This window comes from Catharus ustulatus, chromosome 6 (genome assembly GCF_009819885.2).
Source record: "Catharus ustulatus isolate bCatUst1 chromosome 6, bCatUst1.pri.v2, whole genome shotgun sequence".
Classification (NCBI taxonomy): domain Eukaryota; kingdom Metazoa; phylum Chordata; class Aves; order Passeriformes; family Turdidae; genus Catharus; species Catharus ustulatus.
Window position 1 is genome coordinate 16,835,730 of NC_046226.1, and position 21,787 is coordinate 16,857,516.

At 40.8% G+C, this 21,787-nt stretch overlaps 1 protein-coding gene across 2 annotated transcripts in view; it reads left to right on the forward strand.

Moving 5' to 3' along the window:
* Positions 1 to 3,571: 3,571 nt before the first annotated feature.
* The window catches only part of FBLN5 (fibulin 5), a 45,401-nt gene continuing 27,185 nt past the window's right edge, over positions 3,572 to 21,787 (forward strand). The window contains exons 1-4 of one of the 2 annotated variants that reach the window (XM_033063848.2): positions 3,572 to 4,017; positions 6,123 to 6,177; positions 8,583 to 8,634; positions 9,769 to 10,011. In XM_033063848.2, coding sequence (XP_032919739.1) covers positions 3,926 to 4,017; positions 6,123 to 6,177; positions 8,583 to 8,634; positions 9,769 to 10,011 — 442 coding nt within the window. In that variant the 5' untranslated portion in view covers positions 3,572 to 3,925. The remainder of the gene's footprint in view (positions 4,018 to 6,122; positions 6,178 to 8,582; positions 8,635 to 9,768; positions 10,012 to 21,787) is intronic. The other variant, XM_033063849.1, reaches the window with a different exon arrangement.

The window sequence follows — 21,787 nt, forward strand, 5'->3', positions numbered from 1 at the left end:
AAGAGATGGCAACACAACAGGAAATGTTACATTTTCTCCTTCCTAAAAATTGTATTGTGAGCTGCAGATCAACACACCACAACATCTCAGAGACCCAACATTCCCAGTACATTTTAATTAGCACTACTGATGTCTTTACAATTACATACTATGCTAATTTTCACTGTTAATTCTAGCTTGTGTTATGTTTGGCTAGCAAAAGGAAAATATATGTAGGGCTGTGTTTTTGAGCTTCTGGCTGAGCCATCTGGAACACGTTATTGCATCATTCATGTTATGAGATAGCAATTACAATTCAGACAGTGAACAAAGCAGACTTCAGCTGATAATCTAAGGTAGTCTTTTAAAAATTATAGGGAACCCTCCCCAAACACCAGGAGTTTGCAAGTGAGATTCTTTCCTGGGAGGTGGAAGAAATGAACCCTACTCTTTCTCAGGTGGAATTAGGGTTTGAGGCCATGTTTCCAATGTGCTTGGTGCTATTCATGTGGCAGTAGGGTGAGGTGTGTGTATGTCAAATCACTGTAACATCAACATGTGACAATATCAAAAGCTTTCTTACTTGGCAGTCTCCAAGAACACTTAGATCAATTTCCAGAGTCAGGCAAAAGCTCAACTTGTGGATCTCATGGAGCTTAGATACTATCAAAACACAGTTGTTTCTGCAAGTGCCCAGCAGTTTTGCTCTGAGGGTTTTACCATATTTGCTAGTAAAAACATTTGGTTCCATAAGATTTGGTAGGAGCAAAATGAATGTTTTTAGAATCTAAAGCTTGGACATGTAGGGCATAAAGTGTCAGTTATTGGAAAATTCCTTTAATTAATTTAGGTCAGTGTGGCAGGGTTAAAAGATGTTTATGACTTGGCTTGTAGAATGACTTTGGGCTCACAGAGCTACCACCCTTCAGATTTGTATGGTTTGACTCTTCTCACAGTTTGAAAATTTTCTTGAAAATGTTCAAAATGGGGGACTTCTTAAAAATGACAAGAACATCCAAGAAGTATGTTTGACAGATGTGGTTCAGGAGAAATGTAAGAACAAAATCAGAGTTAAAAAAGGAGATGAAATGTTGTGGAACTTAGAGGATGAGGAATTGTTTCTGCAAGGAAGATTTTCTGAGCAGGGGTACTGAGGGTAATTAACTATTCTTAAGTTCCCTGACTTATTTACAGCTTTTGTCTTAGCATTTTGAATCTGTCAGAATATGTTCTCCAGTGCTGAGGGCTCCTGTTCATCCAATGCTGTGCTTTATCTGCAGGAGCATGTTTCAATTAATATGTGCAGCTGTCTCATCCAAAGAGAGTAAAGTTATACAACACAGTTTATGTCCCTCTTATTATGTAGCATGTAATTTTCAAAATCCAAGTCTTAATTGGTGATACAGTTTCAACCCTACCTGTGCACAAAGCAAACTTGGAGAACAGAGTTATTTCACAGAGCCCCATTTTATACTGAGGACAGTTCTGCACTTCCTCATGAAGACAAAGGCAGTGTTAAGCTAATCCATGTAAAGTACACAGAGGTATATTTGAGACCGTTGAAGTGAAGGCACCACTACTCATGAAGTTTATCCACCATCTTAAGCATAAATGCTGAAGGTGTCAGCACAGGGTGTTGAAAGATGGATAGAGATGTCCATTTTTATAGGGTGAACAAAAGTGGGTTTATGCACCACAAAATCCTTCCTTTATGCAACCCTTCATACCAAACGGAGTTGTGAAAAGGCTGTGCCTGTGGCTGCATCTCAATTTTGTGACTGTTGATAGTTAGAGAAAGGTACTACAGAAATTCTATTTAGCCACAACATCAAATCCTTTTATTTTGGAAAAAAAACAGTCACCATGCTGTAAACTAGTCCAGGTTGTGGTTTGGTACACTTTTTATACTCTGGTTTTTATCCACTCCAGCTGTCAGATGGAGACAGGAAAAACCAAAACATTTGTACAGTATTTCTTCTTAAGGGAGCCCCTTAGGTGATGAGATCTGAATTCACCTCCTGTCTCCAGGGCTGAAGCACCTCTGCCAGTTGGCTGATGCATCAGAACTCTGAGGCAATTATTTGGGAGCAGACTGGTGTTGCACTCATACAGTGGTTCTGGCATGCGTGCAATGATTTTACCATGTGATTGTAGAAAAATTCAGTGGATTAGCAAGTGAAGTATCATCAGATGAGGCAAGCTCTTCATCCACACAGATGGATTCACAGAGCATTTGCTTTCCTGTGAAGCTGTTTCTCATTGTTTCGGTAGATTTTCACACTTCTAACATACAGTAAGCACTGCTACTCTTAGATATGTTAGCTCTCCAGGTTACTGAGTGTATTGAGAAACTCTGGTGGTATGGTGCAGTGAGAATACTCTCTGTTAAATATTTTCCACAATGAAAATTTTCCTGGTCTTTGCCTTCTATCCTCTCTTGCCTGTTTTCTGACCCATGACAAAACTCCTTCAGAGCATGCCCAGCAACTTCTTCAGAAGTCCCTTGTGCAAGTTTTTGTTAGCCTTTTGGGAACTTTAAATAAAGTAAGCAAATTGGTTCTTGTTTGTCTGCAAATGTATAGACACTAAATGATTCCAGGTGAGTGTTTAATTTTCCATGCAGTGCAAGTGATGCAAGCAAGTCACTGAGAGACAAACTGTCAGAAATGGCCCAGAACCTCTGGTGCTGTCATTTTTGAAAGCTAATTTGGACAATTATAGCTAGTTAACAAGAGCTCTTGAGCTTCCCATTGGCTCCAATACAACTTGTGGGGGCTCAGGGCCCCTACAGCAGGTCAGTCTTTGTATCTCAAGCTGGATGTCGATGCTTAGAGGCTGATTTTATCATTATCTGTTATGTCAACTGTGCTTCTGTTTCTCAATCTGTTACACAGAGATGTATGATAACAATTTGAGGTTCTGTAGAAATTAAGGATTTTCTCAAATGGGACACTCAACAAGTAATTCAAACTGGTTGTTTAATGTCCATGTCTGTGTTAATTTCAGTGTTCATCTTTGACTCTACTATAATCATTGCTGCATCTGATTGCTTACCTTTCACATCCCATAAATGTTCTGCTTGACCTACTAAAGCCCTGCCTGTGGCAAACTTGCAAAACACCTGAAAAAGTACTTTATTTCCTTCCTCTTCAGTCATAACTGAAGATCTGCAAGTTATGCTTTTCCTGAAGAAGTATTTCATATCATAAACTGCTCCCTTAAGCATGAGGTCAGTTTAAGAAGGGCCAGTGTTTGCAAACAAGCTATTTGTTTCCCTTTCAATGTTTAATTTGTTTATTCCTGTTTTCAAATAATCCCCAAGCAATATAGTTCCTGTAGCTGTGATCGTCATGAATTTGAGTTATTCACCTCCCAGAGGGTCAGACCTTTCATCAGTATGCCATTGGCACAGAGAAGTGAATGTTGCATATTCATTGTCCAGGACACCAGCTAGAGGGCCTCCAAAAAAGCCTGACTTTTTTTTGTTCTCAGAGCAAGGAAAACAATCCCTTCCCTTCTCCAGTCCCTTGATAAGGGTTTCTGTCCAATAACGGTGCTCTCTGCTCTGAGGCACATTTAACTGTGAAGTTTGCAGCGGGAGAGGCTTTCCTTCAAGCTGTTAGTGTTTTATCCTGGCAGGCTCCTCGAGGTTGTTGTGAGGAGTCTAGCCAGTTGGTGAGCTTTGTAATCTAAACCAGCTGTCCCAGGCTGAGGCCCCCATTTGCATTGTTTAACATACTTAGAAAATGAAGTGTTCATTTTTAACATTCCTCCTCCAATTGGTTTAATGCTGAATTACAGAAGAGAACTAAGCAAAACCAGGTGCTTTCTCTGTATTCTCTCCAGTGTCTGAGGAGGTACAGACGGCTCCCGATCTTCTCCATTACTTGCCATTTCATTCTTTGGACTATAAATGACAGAGGAACTGAAGTGCTAGCAGAGGGTAATGTTTGGAAAACTTTCTAGTTATTCATCAGCACAGACTCTGGTTTTTTTCCACCTTTCCCCAACGGTTTTGGACATGCAAGGATTAAGAAGGTAAGTGGTATGCATGAAACTTCTTTATTTACTGACGGGAAAACTACTTGTGGAAAATAGCTGTGGCAGGAACATGTTATGCCAATCCACTTGCAAAAGCCATTTGCAAAGAGACAGGATCTCAATGGTCAGAGGTGGGGAAAGACGATCTGCCTGTTATTAAAGCTGTGCTGTCTCTGACGAGTTCCTTCTTGATCTGTGCTTATACTCTGCGCATCTGCGGGAGTGCTGAACTGCAGCAGCACAGATCCCACTGGCTACAGTGATTGATTGATTGATTGAACTTAATTAGTTACTATTGCAGAAGTTAATTACTAGTGTAAAATATTTTGCCTGCTGGGCAAGCTACTGTGACCAGCTGCATGTAGTGTTGATAGGTTGTGCTGCATGTCTGTTAATAATTCTTGAGGGGACTTTAGATCTAAAGTAACGAGCAAATTGAGATCATGGGTGCAGACAGAACACGTACGAGGCAGTAAGGTCACCCCCTCCACCAAGAGGAAAGAATATATCATCTTGTAGCAAAGGAAACTAAAGAATGTCTAAAAATGTTTGAGTTTTGTCTGACTGTTTTATGAGGGATTTTGTTATCGTGCACTGTCCTGCAGCAATGTGCAGCATAGCCCAGTTGCTGTGTATGTCAGTCTTCTGCTATAACCTGTTGTATTCCCTTATTCCCTTCCAGTGCTGTTCTTGCTATATGCAAAGTGAGTATGCAGTCTTTATAGAAGTGCACATTTTAAAATCTCTTAAAAAATATTTGAGGAATCAATAAATTAAGTGCAAGGCTAAATGGATAAAATTGTAGTTCAGGGAAAACTCTGTGCAGAATTTGCCTTTCCTTGTCACTCAAAAGTTGCCAACAAGCACAATCTGTCTCCACAGCACTATGAACAACCATTTTAGCGTTTATGTTTACTTTTCAGAGCTTGTCCCTGTCTCCTCATTTAAAACAATTTTGTTGTAATGTGTCGGTCATTGTGTGTGATTTTGTCTGATGCATTTATAGGTCTTGTTCAGCAGCTCAGTTTGCACTCTGAAAATCAGGGACAGCTCTAAAAGGGAAAGTTGGCAGCTCACATGGGTAGGAGAACTAAGGCTACCTAAAATATCCCCTGCTTCCTGTACTGGTTTTGTGGGAATGTATTTTATACAATTACCATTTAGAATTACAATCCAAGATAAGCAAGGTGTGGGTCTAATGGTACTGGGAAATTCTATAGAAATCAGCAGCAAAACTCTGAAAAGTCCACAGGACCTAGAAAAAAAGTAGTTTCTGATTGTCCTTTCATAATTTACTATCTGTTAGCAGATATTTCAAGGTGGGAGATTACTTGACCATAATTTTTATGCTCCAGGTAAGGAGCTCCAAAAATAGGTGTAGGGCTCTTTCAGCAAGGAATCCTTTCAGTTGCAGTGGAGTGAGACCCAGTAGGGACCACTAGATGTGAAGAGGATATACCTGGGGAAAGCTCTATTGAAGATAACATCTTCTGGTAGCTGGTGCCCTGGCACATTGTGTTTCCTTCAAGACTAAGTAAAGGGACAGAATCTGGCCCCAAGAAAATGGATTCATCTCAGATAGAGCCTCCTGGGGATGAAATGCGGTTTAGCGGTCGGAGCAGCTGGCTTGGATTCAAGACCTCCTGCGTGACGTGTCTGCAGCCCTGCCAACACTTTGCACTGAGAGCTCAGGCAGGGCCTTGCTCTGGTTTACCCATCTGTAAAACATGCACAGTGTGCAAGGGAAGCTTTCATTTTTGCAAAAGAAAGGTGTCAGAGTGGGGCGAAACCACTATATCGAATATTGCATGCTTGTTCATTTAACAGCTGCTGCATGGGGTGTCATAAAAATTAGATTAGTCCATAGACATGTGCAGTCTGGTTTCAATCCCAGTTGCATAAAACCAACGTACCATCAGAGTCACTGGCTCTGAGACTTGAATGTGGCCGACAATTACTCCTCCAGAGGCCAAATTCACGTTAGTAAAACTGTGGAATACACTGAAGGGTCACTAGAAATTAAGTTGTCCATGTGTATTTAATCCTACGTAATAAGCCTGGATATCAGAAGGTTTTCAGCCTATTTTCTATGCACATTACAGGATACTGACTGCTTTCACACTGGCCGTCTGCCTTTCAAGCCCTGGAAAAGCACAGGTGAGATGCAGAGATGTATGTACTGGTTTGTACTGAAGTGCTATACAGCATGAAACTTAACTGGCTAGCAGGTGGATAGGAAGCTCTGTGGTCTGGGGTTTACATGAAAAGGAAGTTGTGTGGTCTAAGGGTTTAGAGGGGAGAACTTGGAGCCAACAGGATTCTGGAGTTGAACATGGATTGAGCTTATTGACTCATTCTTGCCAGCTCAGCAAAATATCCCTGTAGAAACCTGGACCTGAATGAAAATCTGATTCTGCCTCTAAACTGAGCGCTTCTGGAACAGGAAATAAGAAAAACTATCCCATGAGATCAGAGACTGCTCAGTCCTATTGTGAGAAACATCCATATTTGGAAAATTCATTCATATAAATACACATTTTCTCTGTTTAGGATCATGTCTTAAGATTGTTTAATTTTGGACAGTGATCCTGAATGACTGTATCCCAGTTTTCATTTTCACTTATGCCCAAACCCATTTCTTTTCAAGAGGGTGGATGGAAGTAAAGCAGTCCAGTTCTTGAAATAGCAGAATCAGTAATTCTTTGTGTGCTTGGGCTCCAAGTAACTTTAAATCAGGAAAAACTGTTCCTAAAGGCATGTTGTTTGGATTTCTACTTGGTAGTCCAGATATATTTGGTCTCCAGAGCTGTGTTACTAAATATCTTTGCCAAAAGTGTCTGAAATGTAGCTGTTTTTCTTTTATTGTATTGAAAATCTTCTGCACAGAGCATGCTTATTAATATTTTTTTTTAATATTGGATCTGTATGGGAAATGCTTTTCATGCCCCTGGAGAATTTTTGAGATGTCTTTAAGGGTTTGTTTTTATAATTTAAAAAATATTGTTTACATTATAATTTTTATAAAAACATCTTGTAACATAAATTGATTTTTGAAGTTGCTTTGAAAAAGCACCTTGAAGCTGAAATGACAGCAACGAGTTCTTTCTGAAGATACAGAAAATTGTAATTTTGATAATATTGGAATCTTTTCTAGAACAAAGTTCTAGAAAATTGTTGAAACCAGTTCTACAGTAGTTTCAGTGTTTCTGAATCATTATTTATTGATTAAAACATAATAATTTTGTTAAAAACTATTTCAGTTTTTCCAGCTAACCTAGGTATAGTGTATGTACACAAAAAAGAGAACAAAAGGTAGAGTACATACATTCTTTAAAACATGAGAGTGATTATACATTCTCCCATTAGTATATCCTGGCTTTCCACAACATGATACCAAAACATCTTGGAATGCCAAAATAAATGAAGGCAGAATTCCTCCATATTCGTCTAACACTTCTAGCAGTGGTTTTGTGTATTCATATGTGCAAGTGGCAGGTGCTGTCCAAACAGTGCCATGTGTTTCACTTCATGTTCTGTCCCAAGGTCCTGCAATGACCCACTTCCACTGACTCACCCCTCTAACCCTTGGTCTTCCAACTTAATAATACTTTTCCAAACATCAATTAAGTACTTTACTCTTTGACTCATTTCTTCCATAAAGTCCAAAAATAAATGTCTTTATCATTAAGAAACAACAAAAAAAGCGAAGAATCTTGAACACACTCCATCCCTCTGCCCCCTGGTTGTTTCAGTGGTTCCTGTTTCCTGGATATCTCTTGCAAACATTCCTTAGTACAACTTATTTACTGGAAGATAATGGGCTTGAATCAATTTCTTGGCCCCTTGCTAGATAGCTGAAGGCCCAGTGAAAAGCTAGGAAGAGCAGGGAATAATTTTAACAGGCTTTGAAACCATCATCACCAGGACTTTCACCTAGTTAGAAATGCTGAGGTCACTGAGCAGGCGCTGAAGACCCAAGGCTGCAGCCCTGATAATGACAACAGAATAGGAAGGGACAAGGCTTCCATAACCTTGAATACCTGTAGTATGTTGTCTAAAGATTTATCCTCTAAAAATTACACGGTTTGGTGGAAAGGAAGAGCCTTATTTTTACTTAGTTTGTTATGTTTCAACTGTGGCTCTGGATCAGTCAATGTCTAACATGTTGTGTGCTGAATGGGCTGTCTGGGGAGCTTCAGAGCCTGTGAGAGGTGTAGCAAGTAACCTTCGGGATAAACTCCCTTGTTCTGGCAAAAACAAGACCCCAAACTAAAAGACTGTAATTCTGTGCTAACTACTCGTAACACATGGCACACTGGTGACCCCTGGGCAGAGGAACAGCCTGACACTGCCCCCACCTGAGCACGCCACTCCTGAGCTGAGGGGCTGGAACTTGTGCTGAGACCTCAGGTTCATGCCTTGCTGACTGCCCCCTGGGACTTTATTTTGATGTGCTATATTGTGTTGAACAATTGTACTAATCATAATAATCCAGATGAGCATTTGACTCTGCAAACCTCTCATTTCGCAGTCATTGAGTGTCTTTTTTTCTCTGTTTTTAGCAGCAATGCACTAATGGGTTTGACCTGGACCGTACCTCTGGGCAATGCTTAGGTAGGACTTTAATTAAATCAAAACGTTTAAATTTGGGTTCAGAAATCCTGAATTTATTGAGTTAACACTGTGTTGCTCTTACTATGTTTTAGTTGAAAAGTTCTTACTGTGTGACAAATATGTGTGTTTGTATACATGTATATACAAAAATAATGTGTATATATAAATATGTGTGTGTGTTTAAATAGCATTGATCTTTGACATTGTTGAGATACTAACAGGCTGTCAGGGCTACTCAAACAACAATGATGCATTTTGATAGGAGCTCAGTATAGCTGCCAAAGGATGAAGGCTGTTCACCCTCCTTCTCTTTCTCCTTCAACCTCAGGATTTATTGTCTCCACCTGCAGGCTCAGATAGGCTTCCATCCTCAGTGCTGAGAATGTAAATTGAATAAACTGAGTTGAGGTAGTGTAAGGAATTCTGCACTTTGCTCAGTAGCATCTTTTTTTCAATAGCATTCAGCCTCCCGGGCAGCATCTTCTACGTGCAATAAAGTCCCCCAAACAGAAAAAGAAAACCCTGCAGCAGATTGTTTGCCCTGCCTACTGTTTCTGTGGCCCATGAACCAGGGGACTGCTCAATTTGGCTAAACCAGTTGTATTTTTCTAAATTTAATTCAGCAACAATCTCAGTCAAAGCAAGAAAGAGGCCTGAACTGTGTCCCCAGATCCGAGCATCCCTAACTTTTTCTGTGGGAGAGAACTCGAGATTTCCAAAGCAGGATCCAAATTTCACAGCTGGACAGACCAAACCATCAGTTTCTGAAATCCTGATCTGCATGTTGTGGTTTGGACAGACCCTCTAGCAGGAACAGGCAGTAGCATGCTGCAGCCATGTGTAAATCAGTGTTTAAACCAAAGTTCTATGGAACAGCAAAACAGGCCTTGTCCTCCCCCTCTGTCCTCTAATTGTGAGGTAAAACTAGTAGATCACAGGATATGTTGAATATAAAGGATGTTTCCTGTTTTAGTACAATCTAATTTCAAAGTGAGGTTCCACAAGGAAGGATTAGCCTTTTTGCTGTAGAATATCATTTTTTTTGCAATGTTTTGCAGAAAGGCATGTTAACTATTTTTTGATAGGTCCCATTAAGAAGCAATCACTCTTTAAACTCTTGCAATTTCATTCCAGATATTGATGAATGTCGGACTATTCCTGAGGCCTGCAGAGGAGACATGGTGTGTGTCAACCAGAACGGTGGCTATTTATGCGTCCCCCGAACAAACCCAGTGTATCGGTCACCGTACCTGAGTCCTTATTCCAATGTTTATCCACCGCCCCCAGCACCAGGCCCTGTTCCTAACTACCCTACTGCTACAAGACCTCTGATTTGCAGATTTGGTTTCCAGTTGGATGAAAACAATCAGTGTGCTGGTAAGTACTAGAAATCTTTCTTCTATATTTTCATTTATATTAAAGCTTGTCTGACATTGTCTTGCAGGAAACTTTTACAGTGAACTTTCCAGCCTCCAAAAGGCACATATGTTCTATCCATGCTGGCAGAAATGAGAGGACTAGTACTTTTTTCAGACAGGGCTGTTCACTTCTGTCATTTTAACTTTCAAATATCTGGGATTTAATTGTAAAGAAAGGTTGTGATGAGACACATTAATGAGAATGCATGGGAAAGGACAGGCTGCCATTTGAGTACCACAGGAAGCTGGGAGCAGTTTCTATAAGTCTACACCAGATTTGAATTTGGGTAGATGATGTGCTAAAGGAAGAAAGACAAAACTAAAAGAAACAAAACTTGTCAGGGTTCTCTGCTAGGTTAGATTTCATTTTTTATTTAGTGAAATTCTCTGGAGACATTCACTGTCTTGATGCAGTATTTACTGTTGTATCTGTGTGCCCTAGGATGGAAAGTGGTCACCAAAGGGAGTGATTCTGTCCATGTCTCACTGTGATGATGGTAGAAAGGCCTGATCCCCTGTTTCCAGGATTCCTGGAGCAATTAACAGGGTTATGTGCAGTGCCATGCTTGAAGTCCTTGGAGGCAAGACAGAAGGGAGCCTTGACAGGGTCCTCAGGAGCAACCAAAATTTTACCCAAGTCATTCAAGAAGGTCTGAACCACAGGAATCCTGGCATCCATAAACCAATTATAAGCATCTCTCATGTTAATGATTGCTCTATGCTTACCTCATTGTTCATATTCAGCATGTTCTTAGGATACAAAGCACTTCAAGGGCTAATTTTGTGGTGGAATGTTTGAAAACAGTGAACTAGAAGTAATTTTGCCCAGTAGTTGAGCCACTATGTAACTTACAGGTTTGTTATGTTGGTGTTCAGACACCACCCCCTAGCACCTTCTTTCCAAATAAAATTAGTCACAGGTATTTCTATTAGAGATGATGAGATTTTCTGCTATTGACTGCAGAGGAACCAGAGTTATTCTCATGCCCATGTGTCTGTGCAATTTGCAGATTTTAACAGAGAGCACATTTTTGTCTGGTCAGATATGGAGTTACAGATCAAGGTCACATTTTCTACTGCTAGGACAACAGAAGTCTTTACTTTCACTTTGAATTTCAGTTAAAACAACTTATTAAATACAGGAGCATTTTCTGGGAGACTGGGAGATTTGCAGCCTCAGCTTTGAAGCCCTGAGGTTGTTCAAGAGACTTCCAAAGAGAAACAGGACAAAAATTTGATCTGAAAGTTGTGTGAGTTTTAATAAGCTCTTTCTTTTTTTTTCTACCTCTCCACAAAATGTAGGGAGGCTGCAAGAAGGTTGCTCTGTCCCACTCTGGCACCTGGCCTGCCTGCCAAGTCCTCACATTCCTTGGCTCTCAAGGGAATGTGCACCCCTGGTTGATCACATAACATTCCCCGTCATGGGACTGATATGTTTCAATGCAGAAAAAAAAAAAAGAAATATAATCCATTCTTCTCCCTTTCAAGCTTTTTGGCCTCATCCTTTCTGGCCTGGATAGTCATAGGCAGTGGTTAAGCATTCAAAATCCTTCCCTATCCTTACCACCACTCAGTCTTGCCAAGATTCTTTCATCTCCAGATCTTGTCTTTTGTGAAAACAAAACTTTTCCTGGCTCAAGTGCCTCTCAAAGACACCTGTCAGTGATGACTTTGCCCACTCATGTCCTTTGTGTGCTGCAGAAGTACCTGTAGCCATTTGTGGTAGCAGACAAAAAATATTTTAATGATAATTACTTCTGAAGTCTTCTGTGGGTTTGATTCATGGTATTTTTTACCCCTGGAGTTGCTGAGTGTTTTATATTTTGTATGTGTAAGTGGTCTGTGTTTTCAACAGCACGGAGTTTTTGTAAATCATTGCAAAGCAGGTTGGGAATGATTTACAACCACAATTAATGTTGGAATAAAAGACCACATACAGAAAAAAGCAAAGAACATCTAGTGCAAAAGCACTGTTTGAACTGTTTATCTTCTAACATTACTTCCCTATAAATTTAGAATGGGTTAGTCATAATAATGACTTTTTGCTCAAGGAACTTGGTCTAGTAACTGTTGGCTCTAGTTTACTGGAGTGAGAGCCTGTGTTCTTGCATTATACATTCATAAGCTGAGAGCTCTTTCCAGTTTCCTTTCACTCCACCTTCTGTTTCCTGATTTACAATGATCTTCAAAAAATGCCTCAAACACAGATCCTTCTGGGCATTGTAGAAAGAACTGTGCTGGATGGGCTCTTATTACTGCTTTCTCTCCAATTAATGCAAGCTCACAATGTGAGGAGATGATGGGGTTGGAGTGGGTTGAACAGAGACATCAGAGAAAGCAGACTTCAAAGACAGAGAGGTAAATGTTAGGAAAAGTAAAAGCATAAGGCAAGATGAGTATGACCTAGAGACAAAGAGAAGGGAGGAGAGCAGAGGAGATAAGTTTTTAAAAAAGAGAAGAAAAAAAAAAGCAACGTAATTGTTATTTTTAAAGCAAAATGTAAAAGGAAGAAGGAAATGGAAGGATGCTGTCTCCAAGTGTAAGAGAGAATTGCTTTTCATGCCCCATTTGTGCAGTAGTCATTGTTTCAGCTTTCTTCATTTCTCAAAGATTGGCAGGACCTCCTACGTTCCCCACCTATGTGTCCCCAGTCCTACACTGTGCAGTGAAACAAAAGATTTCAAAAGATTACCTTTGCACAGATGGGTTTTAAATCACTATCATTTATATTACAAGCATACCTAAACCCCACATCCAAGCCTGCAATTGTACTGCCCTGTCTTGTGCCCAACCTCATTAAGCGCAGCCTATGTCTAGATGAGTTTTCAAGCAAAATGAAGGAACCAGATGTGCCTGTGTGGGGAAAGGAAAGGGAAATTAGGAGACAGAGAACTGAAAGGAGGTGCCCAGGTCTTGCATCAGGCTCATGGCTGTGCTGGGATAGAGCCCAGAGTTCCTTATCCAATGGTTTAGCCACCAAGCCAGGCTGCCTCCTCCTAATGACTTTCCTAGTGACCTCTCTGGGTATATAGAAACAAGAGGAAGAAAAGTAGGGAAATGCAGCAAGGAGATTATGCCTTAGAAAGCTTTGTATAAAGTAAAGACAAATGGAATCTGCTCCTGCCATTGCCTTTTTTTAACCCTATTTGGTTCAGCTCTGTGTCTTTCCCTTTTCCTCTTGCTCTGTGAGACAATTTCTTTTGCTGCTCCAGAGGGCAAGTTCCTGAAGGCTGTGAATGATCGCTGTTAGGGAATGACTGCCATCATGTCCAAATTAATCAGAAAAGATTATATGAGAACAGATTCTGCAAGAGACTGAGCTCAGACTTCTGGAATAGCAGTCTGAGTACTCCTACTCATTATAAGTAATGTTGACAGCTCCTGATTAAATTAAGAGAGATGATATGTAGCCTTTACTTGTAGTATGGTTTTCCTGATGGGCTTTGTACAAGGAAACATGAATTGAGACCTTATGCTGCCATAGCAGTGGGAAAGTTTCCTCTCAAGCATCTCAAGAGTTTATAATTGATGGCTTAGACTTGGGTTGGAGGAGTTTGTGTTCAGTTCCTGGACTTGCCATAAAGCATGCCATTCCTGGAGTCACCATCCCTGGAAGTGTTCAAGAAACACCTGGATGTGGCACTCAGTACCATGGGCTAGGGGACAACATGGTCAAAGGTTGGACTCAATGGTCTCAGAGATCTTTTCCAGCCCAAATGATTCTGTGCTGGGTATTCTGGAGCTAAAGTGAAATAATATTCACTTTCACGATTATACCCAGGATAATTTCACAAGGGGATGATAGGTGTGGAGGTGACTTCTAGGCTAGTATCCTGTAAAGATACACAGACAGGAGGAAAATGTCCAGTTTAATAATTCTACAGCAGTGAAGCTCAAGGTGAGACAAGTGGAACTCAGTTACTTCCCCAGTTGTCTTGGTTCCAGGGAAGACAGGGGTCTTTTTTTGCAGTAGCCAGGAGGGGGCACAGCCAGGACCTGGAGGTTATCCTATATCCCCCCATGTCATTGATGGGGGTGGGCAAAGGGACTGTGTCTTCCAGGAAGTAGGTGTTTCTTCCAGCTGAGAAAATTCATCCAGGGTTGTTTGTTGTTGAAGGCTGCAGTGAGCATTTTTGCATGTGAATCACTCTCTTCTGTACACTTTTGTAATGAATATTGTTGCTTTTATCCTTAATTTTCTTATCTCATTGCTGTTTCCAGTAAATTGTTCTTACATCAACCTGTGATGCCTTTTGTGCCTCCAATAGGAGTGGGTGAGGGGGACCAGCCTATGGGTGTTTTAGTGGGAGTACTAAATTGGAAAGCACCATTCTTAAGCCACGACACCAATGCACTAACCTGGCTGGAATTCAGTGGCCACTTTTCTCTATGTTTCTGCATAGATCAGAGAAGAGAGGAAGCCCAAGCCCTTTTCCCATATCTCCAAGTTGCTTCAGGAATATCTGTGCTACAAAAGCTTTTAGCAGCTATTTGATCCTGGAGTTTTTCAATCTTCTTCCACTTAGGCTGTATTCGTTTCATGTTTTAGCACAACCCAAGATGGTTTCCTCTTGATTATTTAATGTAATGAGACTATAAAAGCCAGGTAAAATAAACATATGGAAAATACAAACTATATACATTAAGGTACAAGACCATATGTCAGAGTAATGAAAGAAGGATCATTAACATCCTGGAGACATACTTAACATAATCCAGTCCCATTGGATAAACCCACATTGTACAGCTCCAGACAAGCATAACTATAAGTTTTTTAGATCCAGCTTCTGTGCTTCTGGTCTGATGGCCTGATCTGTTCACAATCCCCACAATCTTCATAAGGTAATCATAAGCTGACTATAAAATAATCATGGGTTAAAAGGTACATCTGTAAACAGTCAGAGCTTCTTCCTCCCTCAGGAAACCACTGCACCAGCACAGAGGCTGGGCTGGGGCTGAGGAAAGGCAAGACTCCTCCAGCCACTACAGTAGGGTCCATCAGTAGAGTATTCCTACAGAAATTTGACCATCAGTAAAGGTATCCTGTCCCAGTTACCAGGGGGGGATGAGGGTCAAAATACTGTTTTACACTGAAGTTTAATCCATTTGTGGTAAAGAAGTCAGCTTGATAGAAAAAGCTGCTGTACGTATCGATCTGTAGCAAGGTAAGCTGAGCCTGCTGTGGCTTGGCTTGCTCCTGCTTTCATTCCTCCCTAAGTGCAGTGTGGGAGGAGAACAGTCTGATGGTTAAAGCACAGGCAAGTGCTTAATTTATTTGTGAAAATTCTGCTACTAACAAAGAAATTAGTAGAATTGAACCAAGAAATATAACATGCAAGCCAATAATGCTGGCATGTTATTAAGTGAACGGGCACTCTGTACACTGGAATGAAAAATAGCAGGCTCCTGAGTATCCAAAGTGTAACAGTAGGAGCAAGCGCATCATTCTGCATGTCAGCGCCTTTCACTCACTGACTGTATTTATGTGTGATGGTGTGAAAAGTGAAAACAGAATAAATACAACTACAGTATAGCCACAACTGACTACTGTCATACTGAGTAAGTAACTGGACAACAACTGGAGACAAAAACACTTAGATCCATGATTACAGTTCTTATTGATTTTGGTGAAGATCTTAAAGCAGAAGTTCTTGTAGTGAATTTTAAGCTGTCTTAAACTAACCATAAGTATCTTATGGTCAGAGAGTCAGGTACCATATTTTTCTCCTGCTAAAATACTGATACTCCAATAAGGATTTCCTAGATTTTGTGACATTCTTTGACATTTCGAGGTCAGAAAACACAGGTGGTCAGACCATCGTGTTATAATTAAAAATTGAGACCACCAGGAATGTTTGAATTTGGTTTCAACTTTACCTTAAGCTAAACTGATTCTGTCTGTGGAAGTGTGCATCTGCTGTTTGGGAGTGATTGAAAGTTTGCTAGTTTCTTTTTTACTGAGCTGTGAGCCAGGAGGGAAGCACAGCAGCATACTGAAGGGGACAGCTGAATTAGAACGGGTCATGTTACAAAACATAATGGATTTGTGTGCAGAGAAGGGGCATAAGCACAGAAGGGTCAGTGTCCATGACTTGTTAGATGTGCAGGCTATAGTCCAGACACAGGAAGGTTAAAAACTTTCTAGACAGTGACCTCTCCATTACATGATGTGTTTCAATTGTCCCTCTTTCTTGGAACTGTACAATACTTTGGTATACAAAGTGGCAAGAACCCAGGAATCTCATCTCCCTTGAGATGAGAGGGAAAGGGTATGCAAAGAAAAGAAGCTCAACTGATACTCTGGTTTAATGGCCTCAGTTATGCTTGGTCTCTGAATTGGGGGTTATTGGTCACTGGGCTCTGAGCCAAACAATACACAGACTTCAGCTGTCACCCAGAGTCAGCTGGCAGGAGGTTATATGTGACTCAATTCAGAGGAGCAGTCATCGTGCCCAGCCTGCCATATCCTCTGGCATGTGCTGGCCAGGGCAGGGCTCACACCCCTGCCACTAATCTCTGAGTGATTCCTTAGAAGCACTGCTAACAGTGGTTTGATACGTGGGGCTTTGTTGCCGCCTTGCCTTTATTATGTCTTACTTCCAGGGATTTCAGCAGTGCCAAATCAGTTAAAGCCACTATGTACTGATTAGCTCTGTCTGCTCTGGAGTAGATTTCATGAGCTTTCCTTTATGGAATAGCTGTCATGCAAGACAGTCCCACCAACTAGACAATTCCAGGGCATAAAAGAAAATCAAGTCACTTAACAGTGCTGAAGAACTGACAGGTGTCATGAGTACCCTTCCCCATTCTGTCAGCTCTTTGGCTTGTTTTTCTCTCACTTTCCTATGAGTGACACTTTCTCTACCTTCTTGTGGCATAATGTGCAGACTTCAGTACGTGATAGTCTCTCCTCACCTGATGGTTTATTTCAGTGCCCGTCATAGCTACTCAGGCCTGTGTTAATTTTTGCATTTATTTGCATCACCCACAATGTCTAGAGATGGCAGTGTTCTCAATTACTTAAAAGTCACTGTTTTTCTTGGCCTCTCCCTTATATTTTTTGGGTCAGTCTTGTTTCTTTTCATTTGGTTCCAGATTGAAATTGGCCATGGTTATATGTCACAATATAGATGTTAAGCCAAAATATATAGAAAATATGAATTCTCTTCTTTGCCAGTATAAATCAGCCAAACGGACCATATGTTTTTCCAGACTCTATAGGAAGTGATAATGTGCTGGCACTGTTCTTTTGTCATGTCCCTAAAACACCAGACCCATGACAGAGCTGCCACACAGAAATAGAAGAGCTGCCTGGAGTAAGATGTTGCATGGAGTTTAACATGCTCTGACCCCTTAATCTGCCAGTTCTCTGCCTTCCCATTTTACTAATTCAATGACACGAGAGAACTTTTCAAAGAAAATAAAGCTACTAGAAGATAATGGTGAGTTACAACCAGCCTTGTTCACGGCAGTTGTTTCAGCATTCTGCCTCTTAGTTGGGATGTTTTGCCCATTGGGGATGACAAGATGTGCTGAAACCTATGTTCATTTTTAACACCAGCAAAAACGTCTCTTCTTTCAGCTGTAACTGCAGGTTGCAGGTGCTCTGTGGTATAAGACCTCACTGTAGTGTGAGAAGGATGGTCCAGGAGACAGGCAGTAGTATAGGTGTCAGGACAGCTGAAATGCAGGCCCAGGTCCCCAAAGCTTGGTTAAGTCCCCTGCTCTAACTGACCTACATCCTCCGTGGGAGTTTAGTGCATAAATGCCCATTGGTCTGGTCTGCAGCCTTTGTCACATGCTAACAGTGCAACCTCAGACCTCTTTGCTCAGTATTGCTTTCAGAACTGACTGCTTCTCTGAGGAATCTCAATATCCAAGCAATTGTCTGGAAACCCTTGAGGGGTCTAAGTTTTCAGACAGAGACTTTAGCATTTACGGAAAGTTGGGATGTGAATGGTGTCTTCTCTTGGATATCTGCAAGTTTGAACATACAAACACGTAAGTCCATCTGGAAAATTTTCTTGTTTTTTGTATTAGCTCTACATCTGTAACATGCCACTACAGTGAGACTAAATCTGTTTGTATTCATGAAGCATTCAGATACTGAAAATAAAAGAAGTGCTTCAGCTAAACAGGGAGCATCTAGGAGGAGAGGGAGAGGAAAGCACCATAAACTGGCAGGGTCTGAAAGAATCCACAATCTACTGCTTGCTCTTAGACTGTGTTGTTTGTTTTGGGTTTCCTTTTGGGTTTTTTTTTTCCACAAAATAATTTTAATCTCTACTTTTTTATAATATTTTGAGCTTGCTTTTATTTTCTAATTTTTTCCCCCTTTTTTGTACAGTAAAATTCTTGTCTTCTGTTCAGCTCCCTAAGTAAATGAAGCATTAACTTGTGAGCCAGTAAATTGCTGGTTGGATAAAAGGCATTAATTGGTTTTGTGGTACAACCAACATATCTGTAGGTAACACCGAATGGGAAGATTGTGTAAAGATTGTGTAATACACAGAAGTCTAGGAAAGCTCAGTTGTGATCAGGAAACTGGGGACTGGAACTCAGGTGAAAGGGTAACCAAATACATGGTCATCTAGTGGAAGATGATCAATAGAAAGCAGTGATATCAAGAGCAGTGTGGCATTATCTGGCAATGTTACTAAGACTTCTCATTCCAGAACAGACAGCAAATAGTACTTCAGTATGTTCTGTTGAAAATGGCTCCAACCTACTGACATTAGGTGTAAGTACTTTCCTACCAGATAAACGTAGACAAGCTTACAGAAATCTCAGTATAGAGCAGCAGCAAGTTAGGGGCATTATTGAGGCTGACTTTGATCAAAAGAGTAAAGTGTATTGTAAAACTTAGGGTAAGATGACAGTAGCTGGAACTGTAAATGACAGAGAAGCAGAAGTTTCTATGGTGGGTGTTCAAAAGAATGATTATTGCTGAAGAGGGTATAATTTGCTGAAAGGAAGGAAAATTACTTCTAGAATGAATAGTAAAGCCCTTTGTGGTACTGCAGTGTATCAGGTTATACAAGAACACACTAGGTATGTTGTAGTGGAGGAGTAGTACAAAATGTAACAGTAGAATAATTTAAAAGCTTCCTGGAACAATTTTTAGCTAGAAAGAGTCTCACACAAGTTGGGCATGCGATAGATACTGTCAGGTGTAGGTTGCTGTGCTTTTGAGTCCTTTGATAAATTCCAGCTTGCAGCGTGTACAGAGGCACAAAAGAAGACAGTGTGCTTTCCCTAATTCTGCAGAGAAAAGCTCATAGCATGGGTAAGAGCCTCCACCCATTGAACAACGTTTATTGTCCCTGTGGCTGAGCAACGCAAAGCTGCGATAGCTTAAACGGGTAGCCTGACATCCCCTTTCCGAAGGAGGAATCTTGGAGCAGTGCAGAGTGCGTTTGCCAGACTGCCACTCCTTAATCCTGGAGCAGGAACCAGGCCAGGGAGAGGAGATGTGATCTGAAAGCCATAGCATGCTGCTAATTTCCTGCTATTGCAAACCCTGTGGGGAATCCCAAACCTGGCATAGGCCAGAGCAGCCTTGGATCGTGCTCCTGCTCTTCAGAGGTAGACTGCAGCAATATATACAGCACTCATTGCCAGCAAATCGCTAAGCACTGCATCTGGAGCTTTATTTCAGGAGCAGACTGAAATTATTTTAATTAAAAGCAGGGCTGACTTTATGATGGAATAGGCCAGAATTGTGCATTGACAGCTATCAATTGATTTCATGCACTCATCCCAAAAGACTGTAGCATGCCAACTTTAGAAAGGAGGTGCTCTTCCCCACTAAATCCGTGCTGTTTGAAGATACAGTTCTGTAAAACCGGTATTATGTTTCTCAGGTGGTACATTGCATTTTGGGACAAAATTTGTTCTCATTAACATTTTCAAGAAGTTTAACTAGTTATAGATGAAAAGTGGTATAAGAGAACTTTACAGGGTTGCACATAAAACTTCAAACACTGCCCATGAATTTAATTGAAAGAATTAAAAAGTTTATCTCCATGTTCTTCAGGCAATAAGCCCAAATATATATTTGAGTCCAGAGAACTATGGTGTATCCTACACAGACTAGAGAATACCTCTAAAGATATTCAGTGGCTGACAATTTGCAGTACATCCATTAATGGCCCAGCAGGTCACATGCATTCTGAAGCTGCTAACAGATGTATTAAAGATATAAAATACTATCATATTCTACTCTACAAAAATTGCAAGCTGATATCTAGAAGCTTGGGACATTAAACTATTTCAGAAATACGGGATCCATCCATGGTTCATTCCCTTTGACCTGGGGAGGGACATGAAATGCTAAACTAAGCACGGTCTGCAGTATCTGATTTTAGATGATTAGAAAGAATATGAATTGTAGAATGCTAATCATGCTAAGAATTTGCTAGGCTCGCTTCTGTCCTGGAGACTCTGCCTTCTAAAATGGAGCTGCTCCCTTGCATGACTCAGTGTGACCTGAGACCTTGTGGCAATAAGGGGCTAATAAAAGAAAGTACTATGGTAAAGAAAAAAATGTAAATTTACTTTCCACCACAGCAGGCCCACATGATGGAAAATTCACTGGGATGTGCCTTCTAGAGAGTAAAAGCAGGAGTTTGCTCCAGGAATAATCACAGAGATTAAATGTTCCTGCTGGTTGGGAACATTGTCTCTTCTGTTTATTTATTTACTTTTCCCTTTTTTAATTACCTAAAGAGAACATGGGGCTTTTTTTTCAGGCCAGACCACTTGGAAATTAACCATTTGGCTTGGGAATGCTCAGTTTGAACATGTATCTTTCTGAGTTTTCATGGATAGAAAATCTCACCATGAGAGCTGGTGGGACTGTCTGTGACCCTGGTCATGTGGCCAGTCTGGTCAGCATGTAGCGCCAGTCAGAAATTTCTGACTTCTGGTATAAAGAAGGTAGGCTTACCTTGAAGATCTGGGGACAAAAGTGCACGGTTCTGTATATGTGTGAGTAGTGCAGTCTGGTTCTGTGTTCAGCATCCAATGAAATAGTTCACTGACCTTAACAGTTGCTACTAAATTAGGCAAAGATTCACATTTTAAGTATTTTCACTTAACTACCTTCAGGGGAGAATTCAAAGTGCAGTCGATTTCTGTTGGCTTCACAGGCACCCAATTCTCCCAATCATTCTGATTTCCTGCCATAAAAAAGATCTGGGAACACTGAAGGATGTGCAGCAAAGGACTACTGTGGTGGTTAGAGGGTGGCAGCACATGTCATAGAAGGAGAGGTTGAGGGAACTGGATTTAAGCTGCCTTAAGAGTATGAGACTTATAAGGGAATTTTACTGCCACATCCATCTCAGAGGTGCATGTGGACAGGAATGGGCAAAAGTTGCAACATGGGAAACTTTTATTAGCTATCAGGAGAAATGTGAATCAGAGTGAACGTGGTCGAACACTGGAACAGAGGCTCAAAAACTTTATAGCTAAAGGTTGTACCCTTGGAGAAATTAAAACCTCAACTGGAAAAGGCCCTGAGCAGCCTGACTGAACTGTCCCTGCTTTGAGTGGAGGCTGGGACCAGATGACTTACAGAAGTCAACTTCAACATGCCTTGTGCCACTGTTCTGAAACTGCAGTGCCTGAAGTGCAGTAGCCCGTGTCTAGCCTTTAATATAGTGAAGGCTCCCATAAAATGAAATTTTATTCCCTTTGTCACAAAGACTATGAGTTTTAGCACTGATTTTAAA